The sequence below is a fragment of the Talpa occidentalis genome, unplaced genomic scaffold (genome assembly GCF_014898055.3).
Source record: "Talpa occidentalis isolate TD23 unplaced genomic scaffold, MPIMG_talOcc4v2.1 talOcc4.12, whole genome shotgun sequence".
NCBI classification, from domain to species: domain Eukaryota; kingdom Metazoa; phylum Chordata; class Mammalia; order Eulipotyphla; family Talpidae; genus Talpa; species Talpa occidentalis.
The window spans coordinates 74,763,118-74,788,852 of NW_023601212.1; the positions used below are offsets into that span (position 1 = coordinate 74,763,118).

Sequence of the window (25,735 nt, forward strand, 5' to 3'; positions counted from 1 at the left end):
TTATTAATGTATCTTGTCATTAATCCCAAGTACTGTCTACTTTTGTATTCTCTTACTCAGTGTCTGCCCCCTGCATACTTTGTCAACTCAGTGATATTGGAGACCTCTGAATACCCCAGGCCTAGAAGACAGACAGCACATTACAGGCTTAATAAGCATCTTCTGGCTGACTGAATGCTGGGTATTTCCACGAGCTCTTTTTACCTCTAATTCCTTGCAAAAATATTTATAGAAATTGGATTAATACATCTTATTCCTGTAGCTGTATCTACTAGATCTTTCTATCTAAAATTTCCCAGAGTAAGAAAGAATAAAAAGACTCTAAACAAATCAAAAAGTAACAGTGGCAACAAAAAAATTTCTCCAAATGCACATAAAAGAAATAATAGATAAAACTGGTGTGTCTTCACTGTGTGAGGGCAGCCCGCATCCCTGCCGGGGAGAAAGCCAGCTGTTGGGGGATGTGTTGAGGACACACAGCTGCTTCTGAGGGAGTCGGTCAGTATTTTCAGAAAGACACATCTCCTCCAGAATATGGGATGTTCCTGCCTTCTGAATTAGAAAACTCTATGTCCCTTGGAAAGGAAGCAAGCGCCAAGGCCCCACCTTGCCCAGCAAAGCAGTTGTATGGTGTTGGTGATGGGGAACCCGGAAATGGAGCCAATCCTTACACCTTGGTCAGGAAATTCCTTCAGTGTCCTGCTTCTCCAAGCCTTTGCTTCCATGTGTCACTAATCACATTTTTTTAAATTGAGGTAATATAGTAACTTCACATTGTAACATTGTATGTTTCAAGTGTGCATCACTGAAAATCACAGCTAAAAAGTCTAGTCCTATCCTTCACCACACAATCTGCACGGATTTATCCATCCTGTCCCCCCTACCCTTTTGGTAACTGCTAATTGGTCTTGCAGTTCAGAAGTTTATTTTTGTTTTCTTCATTTCATCTATTAGTTTGTTTTTTTTCTATATAAAACATGTAAGTGAAATAATGTCCTTTTCCATCTGACTTATTTCATTAAGCATAATAGTCTCTAGATCCACCCACATTGTTGCAAATGGCAGAATTTCATTCTTTTTAAGAGCTGAATGCTATTTCATTGTGTATATATACCACAGCTTCTTTATCCACTCATCAGTTGATGACACTTCGATTGTTTACATTTGGCCTTTCACTACAGTTAGTCTTACATCTTCCATCTCTGTTACTCCTCTGGGCCAGAACCCTTTCCTTTCTAGCACAGGACCTGACACAAAAGGAGGCCTAGCACGATTTCCTGCATGCAGGACTCAGATGTTCATTAGATTGAATTTAATTCCTTCTCAGTGGGAGACCAGAATGAGGTTCTGAGGACTGCTGTGGTAGCAGAGATAGCACAGAAATGGGAGGGTGGACAGCCAACCCCAGCCCTCTGGCCTTGAGGTGGAAAGTAACATTCTCCAAAGCTGGGGCTGTGTGTTCTCCAGCATGCAGATGGCATTTCCCTGAAATTGCTGCAACTAGCTCTCTTATTCTACACACGGCCCTGCCATCATGCTCATTAAGAAGTGGGTGTCTATGTCCCCTTCTCTTGAACCTTGCTCCCCTGGAATTTTGACTACATTAGAAGTGATACTATGTACCTTCTGAGGCCAGGTGAAAAGAAAAAGGTGCCCTGACTTTTGCCAGGCTCTTCTGAGATGCTTGCTTTTGAAACTCATGCACCACGCTGTCAAGGTGTTCAAACTAGCCCACCTGAGGAACTACCTAGAGAGGCCATGTGGAGGTGTCCTACCTGAGAGGCAACCTAAGGCTCCAATGGACAGTGAGCATCACTCCAGATCATTCCAACCTCCACCCCATCAGTCCTCCCAGCTGAAGCCCCAGACCTTGTGGAAGGGAGACAAAGTATCCCCATTGAATTTGCTCCCTTGGACTGCCATAATGAAGTACCTTAACCCCTAGTACCACTGAATGTGACCTTATTTGAAAATAGGGTCTTTGCAGATGTAATTAAGATTGGATGAAGTTTTATGGACCTGTCTTAATCCAACATATCTAGTCTTCTGATAGCACCAGCAGAAAATAGAAACACCCAGAGAGAATACCAGGTGACTAACAGAGGTGGAGATTGGAGAGACTCAGTTGCAAGCCAAGGAGTGCTGAGAATTGAAGGCCACCACCAGATCTCCCCTACAGCTTTCAAAGAGAGTATGACCCTGTCAACACATACATTTGTTTATTTTTTTAAATGTTAAAGGAACATCTTTATTTCTTTGTGTATATGTATTATTTATTTTTTACATAATTATTCATTTTTAAACAATATTTGCTTCCCCCCACCCCCTCAGGTGTAGTCCCCATAGAGTTTCCCTCACCAATGCACCTGTGCACCATCACCTCAGTCCCCTGTGCTCCTCCCTCCCTCTGATCCCTCTCCTGCCTCCTTCCCTGAAGGATGTCTGTGATTTATAATTGTCCATTTTTGCTTTGTTGTGACACATACATTTGAATGTGACCTTATTCAAAAATAGGGTCACAGTATATTTCTTTTGTTTCCAGTCACCCAGGTTAAGGTGGGGAGACATGTTCATTCCATAACATACTATGTCCTGTTTGAATTCTCATGCAGAAGAAATAATAAAATGAGTGCTGTTATTTTTAGCTACTCACTTTGGAGTGATCTGTTATACAGATGGAACTGGAACATCCACCAAACCCCAAGTCCATCTGACTCCTCCATCGTTTGGTTCTTGAGAAATCCTGCTTCCCACTTTCCTGCGTGGGTGCAGATCACTTCTTATCTTAGCAACTTTACTAAAGTTTGTCACAGCTTTTCTCATAGAACTAAAAGTTCTTTAAGGAGCTGGGCATCTTCAGAGAGTGGCCCATCCCACAATGCTAGGCCCAGAGCTGGATTGGACCCAGACTCTCAGACTCAGGCGTGACACCCCAACTTGTCCCTGACCCCCTGTGTACCTATGGGATAACTTTTCAAGAGGTGCCCCTCATTTCCCATAACCATTCTAACCCCGAAGTACTAGCTGACTTTCTGGGTGAGCCAAAAAGTGAGAACTTGGTGTGAGCTCCAATGTGGACAAAAACATACAACAAGAAACATAAAAAACTATACTTGAGGGGGGGGGGCGGCAAACATTGTTTAAAAATGAACAATGACGTAAAATGTAAATAAATAAATAAATAAATAAATAAATACATAATATAAAAAAAATGATAGCTCTTCCCTGACAACTGCACATTTGTTTTTTGGCCTATTTTCTATCCATAGAATGGACATTTGCAACTTCCTACATGGTTGTTCTTGTAGGAGGAATGGAATCTGAGTGTGTGTCTTAAAAAGAGTCTAAATGCAAGTTTTGAAAAATATGTGTGGTTTTGATTTTTTTCCTTTTGAGTAGCATGGAGAAAACACACAGTTGCATTTCTGGCTAAAGTACTTTAAAATTGACAATTGTCATGTGTACAATGTATTTGTTTCTTTTGTTTATTTTCAAATAGGGAGAAATTCATTGCAAAATAGTCCAGTGAGGTGCATTTCATGCTCTGTGGAATGAGCTGTGGCTCCACGTGGCTGTCCACTGGAGGAAGGACCCGTATGTGGGTTCCATATGTGCATGGAGAATAGCTTCATCGTTGATGGTCTCAACTGGCAAATCCATTCACCATATTCTCATTTAGGTGTCTTTCCCCAAAACTAATTGGTTTAAATAAGAGCTTCCACAATAATGAAGGTCATTAACATGAACAGAAAGTTTTCTTGCTGAGTTAGGCCAGTAGGTAACACTTAGGGATGAGTTTTAGGGACAAATGATTCTAATCAAGGAGCCTCGACAAAAAAACCTTCCAGAATCTGAATATAATAGATAGTAAATGTGCTTCCCAGTTGGATCCAAATTCCTCAGTGGGATCTGCAACTAAGCAAAGAGTTGAATTGTTCTGAGGATCTTTAAATCACAGCCCCAGCATCATGCTGCAGAATGTGTAGGAAGACTGGGGCTCAGATTGCCCACTAGGAATTCTCTCTGTATTGCTTGCCTGGTCTATCATTTCTCTTTCTGGATTCCCTGGCTCTCCACTTCAGTCCTGATTCCTGGTCATGCCTCTACCTCTTCATGTTGGTGAGTATTAAAACTCTCTTCCCACCGCCCACTTCTCTGGCTCTGAAAGCAACTAGGCACCCAGAGCCTTGGTCTCATAGGATGCCAGGGAGTTGATAACAGCACATTTCTTCCCCTTGGCTTCTTAGCAAGACAGAAGGGATAAGGCACTGACATATCCCAGACAAGTTCTTCACCAGCAGGCTAAATACCATATGGATAATCTCAGACTGCCCACCAGGCTATCCCTAGGAAAGCAGATATCCCAGAGGCTCCAGATACTCAGCTACTTTCTAGTTGAAGCCTTGAAATATCAGCATTTCCTGTGACCAACAGCACCCAAGGTGTATTTACAGACATCCACTCAACTACTGGATCCCAGGGTGAGGGAGTGGCTCAGGGCCTTGGGCTGCTCTCGGTGACATTGTATTCAGCAGACATAAGCAGCTCATGGAACAAAACAGTTACTACCTAATAGAACAGGGACAGGCTGATTCCTACTCGCTTCCCTGTGGAATAGTAAAAAGTGGCAAAAAACACACCAGGCTGGGAAGCCACCTTCAGTCCCCTGCCCCAGAAACACAGAGCTATAAATCACTCACATCACTCAAGTCCCAACTGGAGAGGATGGTGTAAATTCAGGTTCACATTTATAGAGAATCAAATTATTGCTTTATTCCCAGGGAGATGAATGGGAGTGACAGACTTTTTGGAGTTGTAAAAATAGATGGATGTTTCCTATAAAATAACTCACAGATGCCTACAATAATTTACAATAGATCTGGCAGGCTGAGAGCAGGCAAGTGAAATTCCAGACAGAACACCACACCATTTTCCAGTGGTAGAGTAAATGGTTTGGTTATTATGATAATACATTTCCACACAGCAAATATATCTCCCCTTAATAGAAATGCATTAGACACCATTTATAAAAATATCAACATCACAGCTCTGTTCCTTGAACTATAACTTAGACATAAATATAACACAATTTATGGATGAGGAAATCCAATTTCATGCTGTTTCAAACACATTTTTGTTTATTATATAACTACAGTTCTCTACATTTGAGATAGTGTATTACATGAAATAGACCTATGGGCATGCTATCTCTTTGTGCGTCTACTTAGGAATTGTGACCATCATATCTATTACAAATGGAATTATTATATGATATGTCTTATCTACAAGCAACATCCTGAGCACCTACTACCCATTTACTTCACTGTGTTATCTGCTGTGCAGTCCAGAGGGTGGAAGGATGAGATGTTCTGGATGAATAAAAACTGCAAGTAATCAGTGAGTAAAGGGCTTGGAGAGCTTCAGAGTTAGATTGATTTGGATGGTGTTCTGGCTTTTCTATTTCATTAGCTACAAGATCTCAGATGCAATATTTGGCTTTGGTTCACCATACCATAGTCATCTATAAAATGGGATCAATAATGACTAATTCCCAGGATCTCATGGGGAGAGAACAGTCCAAAGATTGTCAGGTGCCTAGCATAGTGTCTGGCACAATGTGCGGGCCTATCAATAGTCAATATTAGGTCCTCCCCGGTGGCACAGCAGTTGAACGCTGGGCTGCGAAGCTGCCCGCAGCCTCTGCAGTGCCAGTTCTATCCCCAGCCACCGGCAAGGGTCCCACATGGCATGCAGACCTCTCCTGCTGCGCCCGCTGCTCTCCTCAGCAGTGTACTTCGGTCCTTCTGCCTGTTCTGTTCCCCGCTCTGGCTCTGGTGAATTCTCTCACCCTCCTGTGATTCTGACTGTACCCAGTGCTTGTAAAAATACATAAATAAATCTTTTAAAAAAGTCAATATTATTATTTTTTAAAAGATTTATTTATGTGTACAAGAACAGGGGTACAGGCCAGAGGTGTGGGGGATAAGAGGATTCACCAGAGACAGAGTGGGGAGCAGAACAGGCAGACTGACTGAAATACACTGCTGAGGGGAGCAGCGGGTGAGACAGGAGAGGTCTGCTGCACCATGTGGGTATCTCCCTGGCCGGGGATCGAACTCGTGCTGCAGTGGCTGTGGACAGCTTCATAGGTTGTGTCTTAACCCCTTGTGCCACCAGGGAGGCCCTCGATATTATTTTTTTAAGGGCTTCTCTCTCCTGCTTCAATATAATGACATTTGTGGGAATCTGTTCTCAAACTTGCTTATCTTCTTACGCACAGAAGACAGACCAATTGAATAAAGACATGTGGTATGAACATGTGCAGCTCCATGAAGGACACAGAAAAATCTCAGTCTGGTGTCCATGCTCTTCCCTGCTCCCTCCACTCAGTGATGACAGTGTAGAGGTTTCCTGACACTCTCTTCCCACTTTCAGAGTCTTGGGGCCCTCTGTGAGCTGTTCACCTCTCTGGCTCAGCTTTGGTGTGGGGATTTTGCTTTGGTAATCAACAAGACCCTTTTATTCTATGGTGGGGGGTGTAGAGAAAAGGGAGGGTGTTTTTTTTTTAAGACCTTTAAGTTTTTAGATTTTCCTCAATGTTTTAGCAATAATTATAATTACAGAGCCCCCAGTTAACCAGAGACATGAGCTCAGCCATAGTGGAGGTGAGCTGGGCAGATTTACACACAAATGAAGCCATGTGAAGCAATGCTCTAGACCTCTAGTTCTTTGGCACTGTGGGACATCACAGAATTGAGAGCCTGAGGAGTACTAGGCAGTAATCAGCCTAAAAACAGACAGTGTTGGAAAGAACTAAGATGTCCTTCAGGAGGTGAACGGATATGTGAATGACGGTCAAGCCAGACAATGTTATCTCTTATGGTATTCCAAAGAGATGAGCCATCAATCATGGAAAGACATGGAAACCTTAAATTCATACCAGGAAGTTAAAGAAGCCGATCTGAAAAGATTACATAATAAATTGGAAAAGGAAAAACTACAGAGACAGTAAAATGGTCAGTGGTTGCCAGGGAGTGGGTGGGGATGAATAGGTGAAGCACAGAGAATTTTAGGGCAGTGAAAATACTCGATGCTATTATAACAGTAGATACATGCCATTACACATTTGCACAAACCCATAGAGTATAAAACACCAAGAGAGAACCATAATGTAAATTGAGGACCTTGGCTGGTATGTTAATTCTGTTCATTGATTGTAACAAATGTACCACTTGGGCAGGGGTGTTGATAATGAGGAGGGCTCTGCATAGGAGCAAGGAGTAAATGGGAAATCTCTGTAGTTTCCTCTCAATTTTGCAATGAACCTAAAATGTCTCTTAAAAATAGTCTTAAAAAATGCCAAAACTTTTAGATAATTAAATTTAGTCAACTGACTTGTAACCTCTGTAAAACAAACAAAAAAGAAAGTGAACTTTATCATTCATTGCTATATAGCTCTATTTCAAATATCAGGGAGTTGGCATAACCACACAGAGAAAAATTATTTCAAACAATTTAAAAACAAGAGCAGTAATTATGCAAAGCTAGTAGAATGTATAGTTAGGGCAAAACAAATCACATAACTTCATGTTGGTATTCCTATTTTGAAAGTATTACTTACATATTATAGAATAAAGCAAATAAGAAATGATGATGAGAATCAAGACTTTTAGTAAAAGTTAAGTATAAGATCAAAGAAGTAAAAATCCCATAATCACAAAAATGGATTTGGAAAAATCAATAGAAGATTATGAATTAATTTCCCTTTCTAAAACAAATCAGTAGTGTCTAGCTTTGTTCATTGAAAAGGTTTGGACAGAATGACAATCCAGGAGCAATGAGCAATCTCAGTGACAATATTTTGGTTTCTAAATACCATTTCCCATTAGAAAGAATTAAGGCTTCATAGAGAAATGGCTGATTCCAAGTCTGAGAGAGGAAATATACAAATGAGATTGACGCCTCTTGTGCTAAAAAAGCACAAACGCTCTCCAAGTGGCAACTCAGGTCTTTTGCCTTTTTTTTTTTAAGTTTTGGAATTTGTTATAAATGCTCTGGATAAAATTGTTTTATCAGATATCGTCAGTGTGAGTATTTTCCCCAACATCTTCCTTCCCTACACCTTTTTTAATGGTATTTTTTGATGAGCTGAAAATTAAAATGTTTGATTAAGTCCAATTTAACACTTTCTTAAAAAAGGCTATTTTTTTGCATGCAGTCAAAACAATATTACCCACTTCAAAATATTCTATTATGTTTTCTTTGGGGCTTCTGTGAATTGTAGACCTAGATGTAAAAGCTAGACTATAAAGCTTCTAGAAAAAAACAGAGGCTAATGTACAGATAAGTTATATATTGGAGAAAAACACAGTATTTTTAAATTGGCAAAAGAAGATGTACAAATTATCTATAAGCACATGAAAAGATATCCTATATCATCAGTTATCATGGAAATGTCCTGGGGGAAGTGAACATAGTACTAACACTTTAGAAGCTGTTTAAAGGTTTTTAAAAAGCTAAACATATTTTCCCCAATATTTAGCTATTCAGTTCCTAGGTTTTTGTGCTAGAGAAATCAAAACATATGTCCAGAAAAGACTTTAACGTGAATATTCATAAGCATATCAAACTGGAGACAACCCAACTACTTTTCAGTAGGAAAATGAGTATGTGAATTATTATAGATTTACACAATAGAAAGATTCTCAGCAATAAAAAAGAATGAGTTGCTTATATATAGTTTAGTGTGGAGGAATCTCACAAACATTACTTTAGTTGAAATAATAGAGTATATAAGGCATTGTTCCGTCTATGTGAAAGACCAGTACATAAAGCTAACCTATGGTAATAAAAATCAGAAAATGATTGCCCAGAGGGGGTGAAGTGGGGGTGGAAAAGTGGAGAGAATGATAGGAAAGGGGCAAAGAGGGACTTTTGTAGGCAATGAAAATGTTCAATATCATGTTTTGGGAGGTGATTACAGGAGCGTACATAACTGTGAAATCCATTGGCATGAAGACCGAAAATCCATGCATTTTATTGTATTAAATAATAACTCAACAAAAGCACATATAGAATGGGAAAAAATTGATAGTGACTCTAGAGGATTTAAACACATGAAATAAATTAAAAAAAAAAAAAACCCAACTTTGAGTCCATAAAATCACTGGGGGAGGGAAACCTCACCACTCATCTTTGGAGGTGGCTATGGCACCAACTCATTACTCTAAAGATGTTGAAAATAAGGAAAGAATCAAGTATTTATTCTGTTTTTCCTGTTTGAACTGTATCTCAGAGTACACAAATAGCTGTTAGTGGAAGAACTGTTGCAACTCATAAATGCAAAAATGATTGTGGAATTTAAAAATCACTATTTTGGGGCCCTTCTGGTGGCACAGCAGGTTGAACGCAGCACTGTGAAGCTGTCCTCAGCCTCTGCAGCGTGGGTTTGATTCCCAGCCGGCCAGGGAGATACCCACATGGTGCAGCAGACCTCTCCTGTCTCGCCTGCTGCTCCCCTCTGCAGTGTATTTCAGTCAATCTGCCTGTTCTGTTCCCCGCAATGTCTCTGGTGAATCCTCTCACCCTCCTGCACCTCTGGCCTGTACCCCAGTTCTTGAATAAAAATAAATAAATCTTTAAAAAAATAAATAAAAATCACTATTTCGCAGGCCTCAATGAAACAGGTCTGTGGTGAACATTGGTGGCTGCCGGCAGCTGAAAGGCTGATGGGAAACTTTACAATGGATGAGTCAGGTAGTAACATGAACCCACTTTGAATCTTAACATCACTGGAAGTGAGACAAGCTGACATTAAGTATCTCCTTATGCAACGGGATGTGATGGGAAGTTCACAGCACCAGCTAAGGAATTTTTGTCAGGAAGGAAGGAAAGAAGGGAGAAGGGAGGGAAGGAAACTGAATCTAATCTACCTTCTAGATCCAATTACAGTTTAGAGAAAATGGAGATTAAAGGAACCTGTCAAAGACATCAAGAAGCAGCTGCCAAATTCAGATTATGCAAAGTTTTACAGGACAAATGGCTGACAGGAAAATACTCTATGTGAGAGGGAGTGGTATAGCTAAAAAGATACTTATGAGACATCTCAGCCAAATGTAATGGGTAGACTGTATTTGGATTCTGATGTAAACAAATCAATTGTGAAACATATATATTTAAATATTTTATATTGTATAATATATATGCTACACAACAGATAATGGTTTTTATTTATTTATTTTTATTTAATTTTATTTTTTTATGTTATCAATATATGTAGTTTAATTTATGAAAGAGAAAAATTGGAAACAAATGCTATGAGATGGTTGCCAGGGCAAATTTAAAAATGTAAAAAAGGAAGTTACATCAAAATAACAAAATCAGCAGTTATTAAGATCAAAGAAACAAGAAAGGCTATTATCTATACAAACTTAAAGTAAAATTATCTTGGTAATCTCCACTCAAATGATCCCAGTAACTCCTAGGAAGGGAACAGAATTGGAAGAGCCTCAAGCTGGGAATATAAAAATAAAAAAAAATTAAAATTAAAAAAAATAAATTTAATATTTTCTTTAAAAAAGTTATGTAAATACTTTCTAAAAATATATTCTCATAAAAATATAAGCGATAAAGCAGATAATGGTTTTTAATTGACAAAACCTTACCCAACTTTGAGAAATATTTTTGAGAAACATGGACTAATTTTCAAATTTTACTGTTTATACTTATCTATTTCTTTATTCATTTATATATTTTTATTATAGATACCAACTGACATACAACATTATATTAATTTCAGGTATAAAACATAATGCACTTGTATTTATATACATTATGAAATGATCACCACCATAAGTCTAGTTAAAATCCATGTTCACGCTATGTTTTTAAAGAGTCTTCATGTGCTAGCAATGTACTCTAAAATTTTTATATATGGCATAATAAAGTGAGTGGGGTTTCAGTTTTTGAAAGTTTCTTGGTAGCTGAAAAGCACATAGCAAAATGTTGGTATTTGTTGAAGCTGAATGACTAGTACATTTGGATGCATTAGACTGCTCTATTTTGGTGTCTGTTTCAAATTTCCTGTAATAAAATGTTGAATTAAAATAAAATAATTAACATAAAATGTGATGGCTAAATTTTTCTTTCTCCAAATTGTTTTGTGGGGAAAAAAGCAAGAGACAAAAAAATCTAAACCCTCATCTACTCAGAGTGGAATCCCAGACTATAAAATAGCAGTAATTTAGAAACTCCATGGAAGCCATTTTCTTCAACAACTGACATCACATGACTGGCTGAGCTTTGGAAAATCTCTTAAGGAATGTTTGTTAAGGTGTGTGCATATGTGTGTGTGCGTGTTCTGGGTGCTACCTAGTGCCAGAAACAGTTTAGCTTTCCCCTGTTTTTCCTAAGTCCTATAAAGCACCATTCATAGCAGTGAAGGCTGGAAGAGCCAGGTGTGGCTGCAAATTTGAACTCTTTATAGGAAGGTAGGTGGCTCATTAGCTGGGATTTTAGTGGGTGAAAAATCCATTTGGGGGCCTCCCCTGGTGGTGCAGGTGGTTGAGCGCAGCGCTGTGGAGCTGTCCCAAGCCTCTGCAGTGCCAGTTTGATCACGGCCGGTGAGGGTCCCACCTGGTGCGGCAGACCTCTCCTGTCGCACCCACTGCTCCCCTCAGCAGTGTATTTCGTTAGTCTGCCTGTTCTGTTCCCAGCTCTGTCTCTGGTGAATCCTCTCACCCTCCCACGTACCTGGCCTGTGCCCCAGTTCTTGTATAAATAAATAAATAAATCTTTAAAAAAAAAAAGAATCCTTTTGGGCCACAGAATCAGATAAACACACAGTAGGATTGAACAAAGGACAAAGACCCACATACTTACACGAAATAAGAGTATGGAGCAGAGACTTAAAAGCTCCAAACATTTTAAGGCACAGGGTAGAGGGATAAGGTGGCCTGGTGGAGGGGTGGTGTGGTGATGTACATCTGAGGAGTGGAGCTTATATCTCTGAATCATCTACAGTGCTGTAAAGCCATGCTGCCTCAAATCAATAAAGTTTCAAACATCTTAAAAACTAAGATCTTTCCCCAAACATATTTCAGAAAAAAAGATGAAGCTGCCTCAACTGAAAACAACCAAACACTATTTTTCTAACTCAGTTCTTTAGTTGTGGCAAGCAAGGACTGGCTTCAGTCAGAAAAGGAATCACCACATCCTTGCTTGGAGCCCTCGGCACCACCACCCCGCAGACTCCACAGTGGAGTGGGGGGCACGCATGCTGGAGACCCTTCTCCCATCCCTGCTCTTGGCTGGGAGCCCATTCTACTACATTCCCTTGCCTTCTCACTGCTGGGTCAAAGGGGACTATAACCCCTGAATCCATCATTTTTCAAATGGACCTCGCACCTACTTGCAGACCTTCTCTACTGCATTCTGTCTAGGGAATCTTCCAGATGCCAGAAGATCTGGGAGGCATCCTTCACACTCCTCCAATTCATCCCTCATGTTCAATTCCCCCCAGGTCCTGTTCATTTTGCCCCCCAAATGGCATTCATATCACCCCTACTGTGTCTCCTGCTTCTTTTTTTTTTAAGATTTATTTATTTATGCATACAAGAACTGGGGTAAAGGCCAGAAGTGCAGGGGGTGAGAGGATTCACCAGAGACAGGGTGGGGAAAAGAACAGGCAGATTGACTGAAATACACTGCTAAGGGAAGCAGGAGCAAGGCAGGAGAGGTCTGCTGTGCCATGTGGGTAGCTCCCTGGCTGGGGATCAAACTTGTGCTGCAGAAGCTGCGGACAGCTTCTGAGTGCTGTACTTAACCACTTGCACCACCAGAGAGGCCCCTGTGTCTCCTGCTTCTAAGGCCAACTTTGGAAGTTGAGTGCACTGTTCTCTGAGTTGCCACAAATTCACTCTCTCTGGGGTCTTCTCTTCATTTGCATTAATTCTCAGTCTCCTTTCAGCTGCTCTTTCGAGGCCTTAAAGGTTTCTCTTTTTCTGGGCTTCAGTCTTATCCCCTCTTCTCCTTCCTCTGGGGAACCTCTTCCCTCTCATGATTTCAAATATGATCCACATGCCAAACAAGCTCCAGCCTGCCTCTGAGTAAGTCACAAGCAGCTGCCTCCTGGCTGAATGGGTGCTTCAGAAGCCCCCTTCTCACCATACTGAGTCAGAAAGCATCACGGTCCTGCCTCTCCTGAACTCCTCCAAGAGGACTTCTTATCTCAGGGGGCGGCACCTGCATTCCCCCAGATGCTTGTGTCAGGAACCTGAGAGTCAGCCTTGCCACTATTTCCCTCCACCCCTCCATATTCAATGTGGGGTGTGATGTCCTCTAATTCTTGAATGTGTCCATTTCTCACCCCTGCCCCAACCACAGTGCAGGCTCTCTCACTGCCCGCCCCCCCATGTCTACTCAGCTCTATAACCCACTCTCCACAAGGCAGTCATAGTGACCTTTCAATTAAAAAAAAAAAAGTCTGATTAATTCATATCCCTTTAAAGGAGCTGGATAGTGGGTACATGAGACTCCACCCACACACACATGCACATACACACGTGTGTATATTCATACCTATATTGTGCATTTTTTAATGCTCATTATGGTGTTAAGAAAAAGTGAAATTCAAATTCTTGTCCTCCATGATCTACTAGTCCTCCATAATCTAGACCCTCCCCAGTCTGCTCAACTACATGGAACATTTCTCCTCTTCCTTTCTCTGCTCCAGTCATCTGAACTCTGGCGGTTCCCAGAACACACTTCCCTTGGAGAATTCCAAACCTTTGCACATGCTTTTCTTCTGCCAGGAGTATTCTTTTTATTTTTCAAATAAACCAGTTATGGAAGAATTGTGGATATACAAAAAGCCATAGTACACATTTAATGGCTACAACTTTGTAAGTTTGGCAATAAGTACATGCCTGTGAAACCACCAGCACAATCTACACCAAAAACATATCCACTGTCTCTAAAGTTTCCTCCTGCACTCATCATTATCATTGGTAGCATTACATTATTATCATTATTACTATTCTGTGATAAGGACACTTATCAGAAGACTTACTCTCTTAATTTTTAACTATGTACAGCTTTCATATAGCACTATGCAGTATAGTGAGCCTCACGGTAGGTCGCCAAGACTTATTCAAGTCTCATAACTAAAAGTGCCTGTGGGACAGTCTTCTCTTGTGCCTTCGTGGCTTATCTAAATTCAACTCATTTTAAAAGTCTGAAGTAATATATCCTCAGGGAGACTCTTCCCAACTCCCTAGAGTAGCTTCTATTCCCTTGCTATATTCTCCCACAGAATCACCCCATCCTGTCTTTTCATCCTTGTCACATTGGTAATTATTTGTTAAATGAATGATTTTTCTGCCTGATCAAAATTTCCTGGAGGTACAGATGAGGCCTCTCTGCTGGTTTTCCAGTGATAGCATGGGCTACAGTAGGGAAGGCACTCAATGAATCTCCATTATGCTCAAGACTGAACTGTTGGCAGCCTATAATAAAGACATCTGGGTTAAAGACCTGTCTGTGAAATCCCAAGATGTGTTCTCTCCAGATAGGACCAGGAAGTTTGTTCTGAATTTTATCACAGATATACTCTCATCCTATTGAATGCCGTCTCCAATTCTGAGACAATCACAAGCCAGAGCTGAAAAGGTCCAGAAGGAAAGGAGACCCACAGACTCATGTGCATCTAAGCCACAGGCTCACGGTCTGGGGCCCTCTCAGGGTGACCACCACCCAAGTCTCAAGAGTCAACAGACGTAGCTGACCTAGTGTAAGAGTTCCAAACAGAAGACAAAGATCACAGGAGGTTCCTAGCTTGGGGATCTTGATGTCAGGGGTCTCAGAAAGGGCAGGAGGACTCCATCCTGGTTAAGACGAATGCTGGATGATGGGTCCCAAACCCATGGGCAGAGGAGAGATGGGAGTGGGGATTGGGGCTGTTTCATGTCTGTTCATCCAACCCCTTGGCTATCAGCACTCCTTGTTCTGAGGCTTAAAGACTCAGATGCAACTTTTACCCCCAGCCCTCCAATCTCAAGCCTTCAGACTCGAACTGAATTAAACCGCCAGCTTGTCAGAGACATGACACAAGGGGAGGCGCAAACTATGAATAAGTGATGGGGTGAAGAGACTTGTATGAATGGGAGATTCCATATTCAATTGGGTCCTTGGGGTCTGGGCACCCCAGATATACCATAATTTCTAAACGACACTCTGAAAAGGCAAGTTTTCATATTTACTGCTAAAGTTACCCCAGTTAGCTCAGGAACTGTGAGAGCTTCAGCTTGGGGGTAACCCTGCAAGTCCTTAGTGCCTTGATCTTGAATGAACAGGGCAAGAAAAGGAGGTAAAACTGGTTCCCCCTGGGTGGTAAAATGGCACCATGACGCCTCAGGAAAGCGGGGTGGCCCCACCCTATGTTTTGGTCATGAACTATGCAGACAGTGATGGCGTCTTCAGGTCAAGCCTTGCTTTGTAAGAATGTTATTGCTACCCCACTGAAATTAAAATGCTTGTCATTTGGGCCTCCCCGGTGGCGCAGCGGTTGAGTGCTGGGTTGCGAGGCTGCCAGCAGCCTCTGCGGTGCCGGTTCGATCCCCGGCTGCTCCCCGGCCACCAGAGGAGGGTCCCACGTGGCGCGCGGGCCCCTTCTGCCGCCCGCTGCTCCCCTCAGCAGTGTACTTCGGTCCTTCTGCCTGCTCTGCTCCCCACTCTGGCCCTGGTGAATTCTCTCACCCTCCCGCGCTTCTGACTTACCCAGTGCTTGTATAAATAAGTAAATAATAAATAAATCTTTAAAAAAAAAATTAAAAAAAAAAATAAAAAAAAATAAAATGCTTGTCATTCACCATGATATGGTCTCAATCCTTTACCTGTGACCTGTGGAACCTCACATAAAAGCTGCACCGAAGGGTAAAGTCTGGACTGGATGTGGTCGGACAAGAAGGTCTTCACACATGTACCCCCCAAAGTGCTCTCATTTACTTACCCCTATCATGGATCTTTGGTCTCACTAAGATTTTCAACAACAATAGGAATTCTACTTTTATTAACTCTTGAGGCGTGTGACTGAGCTAAGACATTTTCTGACTTTTAGGATCTGAAAGTGTTTTTCTATTGTGTTCCTTGGGACTGGCTGCCCGGCGGGATCCTGCAGGCTTGTGTTCAGAAGCAGAGGGTGTCTTTGCTTCCCCAATAAGACAGATGTACTGGGAAAATATGAAACCATATGATTTTATACTAACACAGCCATTTAGCTGGTCCTCTCTCCTCAGAGAACTTTTTTCCTCTTATTAGTTAGACACGTTACTATAATATGCCTGGTTAATTGTTTCTGATCAGTGTTACTTAGAACACGATGAAGCCTTTCAATCTTTAATCTCATTTACTTTCTCAGTCCTGAAGACCTTTCTTCTCTTTACTGTATTGATTGTCTTGGTCACAAGCTGCCTTTCATCCCAGCACCAGCCCTGGGGTCAACTCTGCTCATGTTTACCCTGAACCAGGGCAAGCCATTCTATTCTTGTCACATATCTCTACTTACTGAGCATGGCATCAAAAAGTCACCAAAAATTTCAGAGTACAGTTAGAAAGATCACAGACAGACCTATTTTTCTTTGTGGAAAAAAATCAGAGAAGGATCATGTGTGCATAAGAACATTTTGCCACTTAAGCATCAGATTTAATTTGTATAAATGTCTGTGTGTTACACTATATGAAAATTGTGTGTGTGTGTGTGTATTACATAAAACTGATTTTTTTCCAAGGAGTGGGCATGGCTTTGTTAATGATATATTCACCTATCTGTGCTCCTAACAGTATAAACTGAAAGAAGGAACTGTCTGTAAAACAAAGCTCCTTGTGTAGATTACTTCATGAGAAAGGAGGCCCTTGCAGCTCCTGGGGCCAGACACCAGCAAGTGAAGTCAAGGATGAAGTAGGCACTGGTCGCTAGGGGGCGACATGCAGCCTGGGAGGGAGGAGAAAAGGCTCACTGTGGCCTGCCGAGCCTTGAAGGGCACCTGGAGGAGGGCCTGGGAGGATGTGGACCCTCACTTGGTTCCTGATGGCCAGGAAGTTTGCTAAGGTGGGGTGTAAAGCAGTGGTCCTCAAAATGGGCAGGTAATAGGATCACCTAGAAGGCTTGTTACACAGGTGGCTAGAGCCCCTTCTCTAGGCCCAGGACTTGCAATTCAGTGGGTCTGAAAAGGGTCCAAGAAGGTGCATTTGTAACAAGTTTCCAGGTGAGGTCAAACTAAGGATACTGTAGACAGTGTCTACGTGGACCCTGAGCCCAGCCACCATTTGCTCAGGTGAAGTTCCCACTAGGCATTTGTTCAATCATTAGCCTAACAGATACCTACAGAGTCATGTACCAAGCACGGTTCTACAAGTTTGGGATGATGCAAAGGTGGGCACCACAAGGATAGGGGTCCCCTAAAGTTTGCAATCTGGTGCAGGGGATATAGAAAAAGAACACATGATATGCAAATACATTCTCCGGCATGCTAGGAGTTGATGAATGCATGTGGAGGGGAAAAGCAGAGCAGCCCAGGAGGGATGGGAAGATGGGAGCAGGGTGGAAATTTAAGTAATAGGCCAAGCTCAACATGTTGGGTGCAGATCCTTTCTTTCAGTGAAGTTCAAAACAGATGTGTGGCAAATATGTTAGCTATGATAGAATATTCACGGACTTCTTAATTGCTGGGGTTTACAAAGAAATGCTATACAAATTCCATGGAGACAAGAGGCCAGCCTTAACTTGACAGCACAGGAAGAAGAATATTCTTTCTTTCAATGAGTGATTTTAGGATCCTGGGACTTATCTCATACAACCTGGATGTTCATCCATGAAATTGTGAGTACTAGAACCCTTTCATTCATAGATCAGTCTCAAGCACACATAAGGAACTCAAGGGGTGGCAAATCAGACATAGGGAGCAGACTGACTAGAGGAAAGGGTTCTTCCCTGGGTATCTACCTGGTAGAACAAAAATGAGGACGTAACAGAGGAAGGAGGAAGAAATTCAAGAAACTTTAAATCTTACAATTGTGTCCTGAGTTGTTTCTAACCAGCCTAGTTCCCAGAGATCCACATATGCAAAGGTTCAGGACAGGGGGTAGAGGACCCAGAGAGCCCAGCTGGGTGTCCTCCCAGCACCTACTCTTTAAGGTGTAGAGGAAGCTTCACGAGGCAGGAGCAGCAAGCCCACTGCTAAGTGGTTACTGGGGCCGAAAAGAGCACCCCCATCTTTCCCTGGGTTCATTTACCTTAACTGTAAAATGAAGGCACTGAAGTACATACATGATTTTTAACTTTTTTTTGTGGAATTCTTTTTTCAAACACATTCTTAAGAAAACCGTGCATGTGAAACATCTAAGTGGGTTTGATCTGGGCTGGGGGACCAGCAAAAGGCCCATTCAGTGTCCTCCTCCTTCCCTGCCTGCATCATCCTCTCCTAGAAGCATTTCCAAGAAAGGGAGGGTCCTGCAGACCATGTCCCTCTCTCCTCTGTCACCTATGAGTCTATGATACACGTACTGTCAAAATAGATAGGATGAAAATGTTAATTAAGGAGATAATTTAATTTTCAGGAAAAATTAAGGAGCAATTGAAACTGGATGGGAGTGGGAGGCAAACTCTTTAACTACTTCTCAGACTGGTGCACCCAGTTATGGAACAAACTTGTTTAGAGAAGGGAAATGTCACTTTCTTCCACCATCTAAGCAGCAGTGGCAAGCCTCCTAGAACATCCTCATGAGTGGGGTGGGGTGTGTGAATCTGTCATTCACCAGCTAAAGAAGCTTTAATATGCATTAAGGATGACCAGGCAGGTCTTTTCACAAATGTGAACAGCCATGTGTAAAAAATACCATGTCACCAACCTTGATTCCAAGTTCGATATTTTCTCCTCCATATACATCCATGCCCGGGTCCAGAAGACCAATTTCACCAAAGAACTTCCTGTTGACCACAAAGGAGCAGCCAATCATGGCTGGCGTTCTGTAGGAAAGAGAAAGAAGCTGAAGTCAGGTGGTATGTATCTACAAGGGAATATTATTCAGTCGTGAAAAAGAAGGAATCCTGCCAACTGTGACTTTGAGGGCATTACGCTAAGTGGGTATAAATCAGACAGAGAAAGACAAATTCTGCATGTTCTCACTCACATGGGGAATCTACAACAGCCAAACTTGTAAAAACAGTGAGTAGATTGGTAGTTATGAGGGGCTAGGGAGTGAGGGAATTGGGGAGATGTTGGTAAAATGGTACCAACTTGCAACAAGAAGATGAGTAAGTTCTGTAGCTCTGATATACAGCATTATGATTATACTCAGCAATATTGTATTCTCTATTTCAAGGTTGCTCACAGAGTAGATCTTAAACATTCTTAAATCTGAAATAATTATGTGATGTGAGGGAGGTGGTTAGCTAATGCTGTGGCTGTAATCATATTGCAATACATAAATGTATCCAATAAACACAACACATACCTTAAACTTACACAGTGTTATATGTCAATTATATCTCAATTAAAAGAAAATGAAGTACCAAAGTCACAAACACCACCATAACGGGTGCTGGGTTCTACTCTGGCAAATCCAGACACTTCCCTTAAGGCCTCAAGTCCTCACCTCTTCTCTCCACAAAACTACATTTTAGCTTGAGGGAAACCAGAGGACCCAAAGCATCTAGGGATGACCCAATTCCTTCATAGCTTGCACAAGATCAGGTCTAAGACATCCTGTGTGTCTGCAAACATGGAAACCGGCTCTCACTGCACTTCTGTTGACAGTGGTGTGACAGGATGGGCACCCATGGAGCTTTCCAAAAAGCTTAGGGGTAAGGAACATGATTCAGCTGCCTCGGGAAGGAGCGAAGCTGGGAGCAGAAGGGAAACTGGAAGGGGTCAAACCTCCAAGTTCTCATGGGAGAAAGAGGATCAGGTTGCTGGTCCTGAACCGGCAGAGAAACCTCAGGGGACAGTCATGAACCACAGAGAAACCTCAGCCCATAGAGAAGGGACATTGAGAGGAGAAATGAAAAGTATCTCTAGGGTGGCCATAAAGTCAGGAAACAGATTAGCATTCTGTTGACTCAGTTGCATCACAGATGCAAGTGCAGGAATGGATGGAAATGCTGCATTGATCTACCATGTTTGCTGCAATTTTGTAGGAAACATGGAGCCATGTACTGCTAATGAGAGACAACACATTGAAACACATTACAAAGCATGCTGTATTCTATTGTGTTACATCATATATTGTAGTGTAGTATCAACAAGTCCTTCATTATGTCTTTTTAATCTCTGCTTCCAGACTTTATAGGTAATCTTGTATAATTCATGGAGCAAATATTTTTTCAGCACATACCACATCTGAGGCATTTTACTGGTGCTATAGAGGGTAGAGTAATACCCAACAGGCTTCCTGCATTCAAGAAAATCATAGTCTTATTATTGGGGCCACTTACTGAGCAATCACTATGTGTCAAACACAAGTACAATGCACTTTCCATGCACTGGACCCTTGAATGCCAGACCTACCCCCAGTCCTGTGAAAGAGGCAGGACCATCCCCATTTAGGAGCTGAGGCTTATTGAGACCTAGTGACCTGCTCTGAGCTCGGGACCCAGACAACTTCAAAGCTCTTTTTTTTTTTAAGATTTATTTTTATTTATTTATGCATACAAGAACTGGGGTACAGGCCAGAGTTGTGGGGGGTTTGAGGATTCACCAGAGACAAAGTGGGGAACAGAACAGGCAGATCTACTGAAATATACTGTTGAGGGGAGAAGTGGGTGAGACAGGAGAGGTCTGTTGTGCCATGTGGGTCAGCAACCTGGCTGGGGATTGAACTCATGCTTCAGTGGCTGGCAATAGCTTGATAGCACTGGGACTTGAACCCAGTGCCACCAGGGAGACCCGATTTCAAAGCTCTTGACTTTGGTTCTGCTCCTTCACTATACTTGTCAGAAAGGACTTCATGGAGAAGCTGACAAAATCTCATACCACCAAAGGCAGAAAGGCTCTAAATATGCTTTTCTGGGCAAAAAATCAATGTCCCACAGGAGACCCAATGAAATTCTGCTGCGGTGGCCACAGCTATTTGGTGCAATTTCCATGGACTGAACTGCAGACCTCCCTTAGATTACCATTGCTGCCTTCTTATTTTGAGCTTGATTTTGATTGTAATGTCCAGATTTTTGACTCCAAGGAAGATGTCTTGGTACACATGGGGAGGCAGTAGTGGAGCATAGTTTAAAGCTGGTGCTGCCATGGAAAACTGATTTTGTGTTAAGGTAGCACAACCCCATTAAAATAGGTGCAATGTGCCAGGGGGCAGAGCAGGTGCTCAATAAACAATGTCTTTTGCCCTCCTGTTCTGAGGACCAGCCATGCTTTTTTAGAAATCTCACGCCAATGCCACTATGCATGGGATGCTGTCCCCTACTGGTGCAGCTGTGCCCCCAGCTCTGCCAGGGACAGCAACTCTTCACTGTCCTCATCTCCTCCAGCCCTTGGTCGCTGTGGGGGAAGCAGTCCACAGCTTTTGGGCTAGCACATGTGAGCCTATCCTCTGGCCTCAGCTAACTGAACCAGGAATGAACCCAGATCCCCAAATGAGCCAACTGAAGTATGCTTTTCCCCGAAGCTTGGAATTGAGACAGTGCTGGGGACCAGAGCTGCAGTTCCAATCATCTGCAGAACTCAGGCTGCCATTTGGGGGGCAGCTCGGTGGGTTGTACACTGGTATGATTGAGAGAGTAAGGAAGCAGCTGCACAGGGGAGGGGAGGGCATGGGGTGGAGGGCTGCAGGGTGACTTCAGTTTCCTGCCTGCTGACGTATCATGTGAGAGCCCCTGCATCTTTGTGGTTTAACCTCTTGACTTAAATCTGTTTTCCTTAAACCGTGTTAGATAGGCTCTGCTCGTTGCAACCACATGGTGTCAATGGCACATGCATCCCCTCCTACCTCTGATCTGGGGGAGGGCAAGTATGTTATCACACAGCCAAAAGAAGCCAATTACAGGTGTAATTCCTCTGGGAAAGGCAAAAGCCAGGACCACCCTAGTAGAGGAGAAATGCAGGAGAGGTCTGTGCGCCATGTGGGACCCTTGCCCGGTGGCCGGGGATCGAACCAGCACTGCAGAGGCTGTGGGCAGCTTCGCAATCCAGCGCTCAACCATTGTGCCATCGGGGAGGCCCTAGCATGATATTTTTAAGGTTCATCTATGTTGTCACATGTGTCAATATATCATTCCTTTTTGTGGCTAAATAACATTCCACTGTTTTTTATATACCCCATTTACATTGTATTATTTACCACCTTTGCTTATCCATTTACTCATTGGACATTTGGGTTGTTTCAATCTTTAGGTGATTATGAATAATAGTACTAGGAAAATGTAAATATAAATTGTTGTTAGAACATCTGTTTTCAACTACTTTGGGTGAATACACAGCAATGTGGCTGGAGCAGATTCAGGGAGGCAGAGGGGCCCTGTCTGTGCTGTCTGTGGAGGAGGCGGCACGGGAGCAGCACTGGTATCCACTCAGTTTTCTATAGAACAGTTACCCAGCACACAAAAAAATTTGGATAAGTGTAACAATCTCCCCTAGTCTCCCCCAATGTTAGTGCCTGAACATTCCCAATCCTAAATGCAGGTATAATTAAGATCCTGCCCCAAGAAGCTATACTTTCTAACCTCTGGAGGCAAGTGGGCAGTTAAAATCACAGGATATATGAATATAGTCAGTCGACATTCTTGAAGAAGTGGCTTTGGGCACAGCTCCATGGGTGAAATGCCAGTCTCAGAAACTGGCACAGGGCCCAGCTACATCAGCATCGCCAGGATGACTCTTCAGAAAGTGTTGGTCCCGGGGTGGGGCCCTGAACCAGGGAACAGATTTACAAAGACAGGACTCAGGAATGTGTGCTTGTCCGAGCAAAGCCATCCTGGGGAGCCATCACCCAGGAACTGTCTGGTCTTGAGAGCAAACAGCCTAGCTCTCTAGTTTCCCCTTGTACTCCCAGGAGCCAGCGCCTGGACTGACAGGGATAGATCATCCCAGATACTGTAGAATAAATGAGAGAGCAGCAGATCTGGGCAACTGCCTCGGCTGCGGAAGGGCTTGACCAGTCTCAGGGACGAACTGGCTGAAGTGACTCAGAAGCCAAGGGCAGAAGGAGAACTGCTCTAGGGAGGAAAGGAGAGAGAAAGAAGGAGAGATGGGCAGGGAGGACGAAGGGACGAAGAGAGAGGGACAGGGAGGAGAGGAAAGGTCAGAGGCAGGTAGACTGACTGTCAAGGAGGGTGGACAGGCTGCGTCTTCCCTCCAGGTCCCACTCACACTGCCCTTTGGGAAACATCTTTGTCTGCCAGGCAGCCTGATATTTTAATGTAACTGCCTTCATCTGGATGGTATTTTCCGGCAGTGGAGGTGAGGAAAGGAGAATGCAGTGTGAGTCACCCTGGGTCCCCTATCTGCTGGTGACAGCTCTGCAAAGCATATTCGACCAGGTTCCATATCAGAAATCTGGGGTTCCTCATGCCAGACGTGAGAGGTCCCCAGGTGCTTCCTCATTAAAGCTGGACACAGCCGCTGCCCAGGCTGACACAAGGGCCTGTGAGAGGCCAGTACAATGGGCCTCTGTCTGCCTCCTGGGTGGGCTGTCAAACCTAAGGGTGAAGGGCAGGAGGTCCTAGTGCAGCAGAGACATGGAATGAAAGCGTGAGTCATCATTGCTGTTGGTGGCTATAAAAAGGTCCTCTAAAGGCCATAATCAAAAACCTGCCACCATGTCAGCACATATGGGAGCTCTGTTCAATGTCCATGTTGTGGCCAGGTTGTGCCCACCAGGGATGGCGGAAGAGGAGGCTGGAGAGGCCTGCACACTGGTCTCTGGGAGGCAGCCTCTCTGCTAAACCAAGACCCCAATCCTGCAGGCCCAGGGCTCCTGGCAGGTGACTAATGTCTACCTGGTGAAGCTGGGGACTAAATCATTAAAAGACAGCTTGTCCACACCTCAGCCAGCCAGCATGCTGGAGAGGTCACAGTGAGCAGCTGTCCTAGTGGGAGAAGCAGGTCTCCCAACGAAAGCCACCGCCTGGACTTTTCTGGGACCTGCTCTGCAGGTGAAAAGGATCCCTGCTGTGCAGGGGAGCAAGACTCATCCTCACATTCAGTAGAAGTGTGAAGTGCAGCCTTCCCTCTCCAGTGCCACCTGTCCAGCCACGCCAGCCACAGTTGATAGCACTTGAAAGCTGATGAGATCCTGAATGTGAGCCTACAGCCTCATTCTTCAAACTCCACTGCGATTACTATCATTAGTGCAAACATTTCAATTCAAAATCATTCAAAAAATGATAATCATATTAAGGGATCTGCCAAAGCCTAATAGCTCCATTACAGAGGAGAAGAACAGAAATTAAAAATAATCACTTTTATTGTTGCTATTACACAGAATATATGCAACACACACAATGGTTCCAGCTGAGAGAGGAGAAAGGGAGAGAGAGACGACCCAGGAGGGTAGCAGCCCTGGAGCTCTCCGCCAAGGTGGGCAAAGGGCAAAGCTTCCTCAATGTTAGTGCTTCCGCTTCTCACAGGTGACAAAGGTGACAAAGTCTGTGTTCTAGGTATATCCCCTCCTAATTGGCTACCAATTCTCTCCTCAATTAAGGAGAAGTTCTTGGTTCTTGTACTCTGCCCTGTGGATTCCAGGACGTGGCCATACTGGGCTAGACACTGGTCAGGAATCACATCCCTCCTTGCAGTTGGGTTTCCTTCCCATGAGATCACCTCTATCTACACAAATTCTACCCACCCTTCAAAACACATTTCTTCCTTTCTGAAAAAAAAAATGTCACAAATGATATGGGATATCTTATATGGAATATAACTCAACAGAAACTAGAAAATAAAAATTCATCTCTACCTTCTGCTAAACCACGTCTGTTTACCATTCTTCTCTTTTAAGCTCATGCTCTCAAGTATCCATGATCCACCCATCCTTCTAACCCACTGAGACCTCTGATACACAGGCCCTGACACCTTGACAGTGGATTCCCTCCCCTCCATCCTCTGTACTCTCCTCCCCAGCTCAGAGCCATGGTCAGTGGTGGCAAGGGTGCTTTGATATCTGCCTCTCATGTTGTTCTCAGCTGGCAAAACCTAGTGCTGATAAACACATTTGCCTACACTACACCTGCATCACACAGTCAGACACAATTAAAGAAACATGTAGCCCTGAGAGCTGATTCTGCTTTAAATCTAGAGCCACGAGTCTCCATTGGATCCTCAGTGCTGCCCTTCACTTTGGCTACAGGTTCTGAGTGTCTTCTCCTTGCTCTCCCAAAAGTCTCTGTCACACCTTTCCTGCCTCCTCAAAACTCCAATGCCTCCTCCTTCTCCCTCACTCTCACTTGCTTCCTACTAGCCTAACAAAGAAGAGAAGAGTGTCTCCACCTCCCATAGCCATTCACTTAGTACCTGCCATCTGCCTTCCTTTCTTTTGTGATAACTGTCCATGCTCTGAACTGACCCAACCCCTCCGCCTGTACTCTCTTACTTCTCAAGGACCTTGCTCCAGCAATTTCTCCTCCCGCGCATATACCTGTATTAACTGTGTTACTATTTTCTGTATTCGTGGTGCTTTGGTATCTGGGCTCTTGCTAGGTGGAGAGGTCGTCCCCTCCCAGGGCCAGCCAATTCTT

At 43.2% G+C, this 25,735-nt stretch overlaps 1 protein-coding gene across 4 annotated transcripts in view; it reads right to left on the minus strand.

Moving 5' to 3' along the window:
* Window positions 1–25,735, minus strand: part of GALNT17 (polypeptide N-acetylgalactosaminyltransferase 17) — a 376,695-nt gene that overhangs the window by 69,857 nt on the left and 281,103 nt on the right. For all 4 annotated transcript variants that reach the window (XM_054693583.1, XM_054693584.1, XM_054693586.1 and 1 more), the window contains exon 7: window positions 18,904–19,021. In XM_054693583.1, the coding sequence (XP_054549558.1) occupies window positions 18,904–19,021 (118 nt within the window). The remainder of the gene's footprint in view (window positions 1–18,903; window positions 19,022–25,735) is intronic.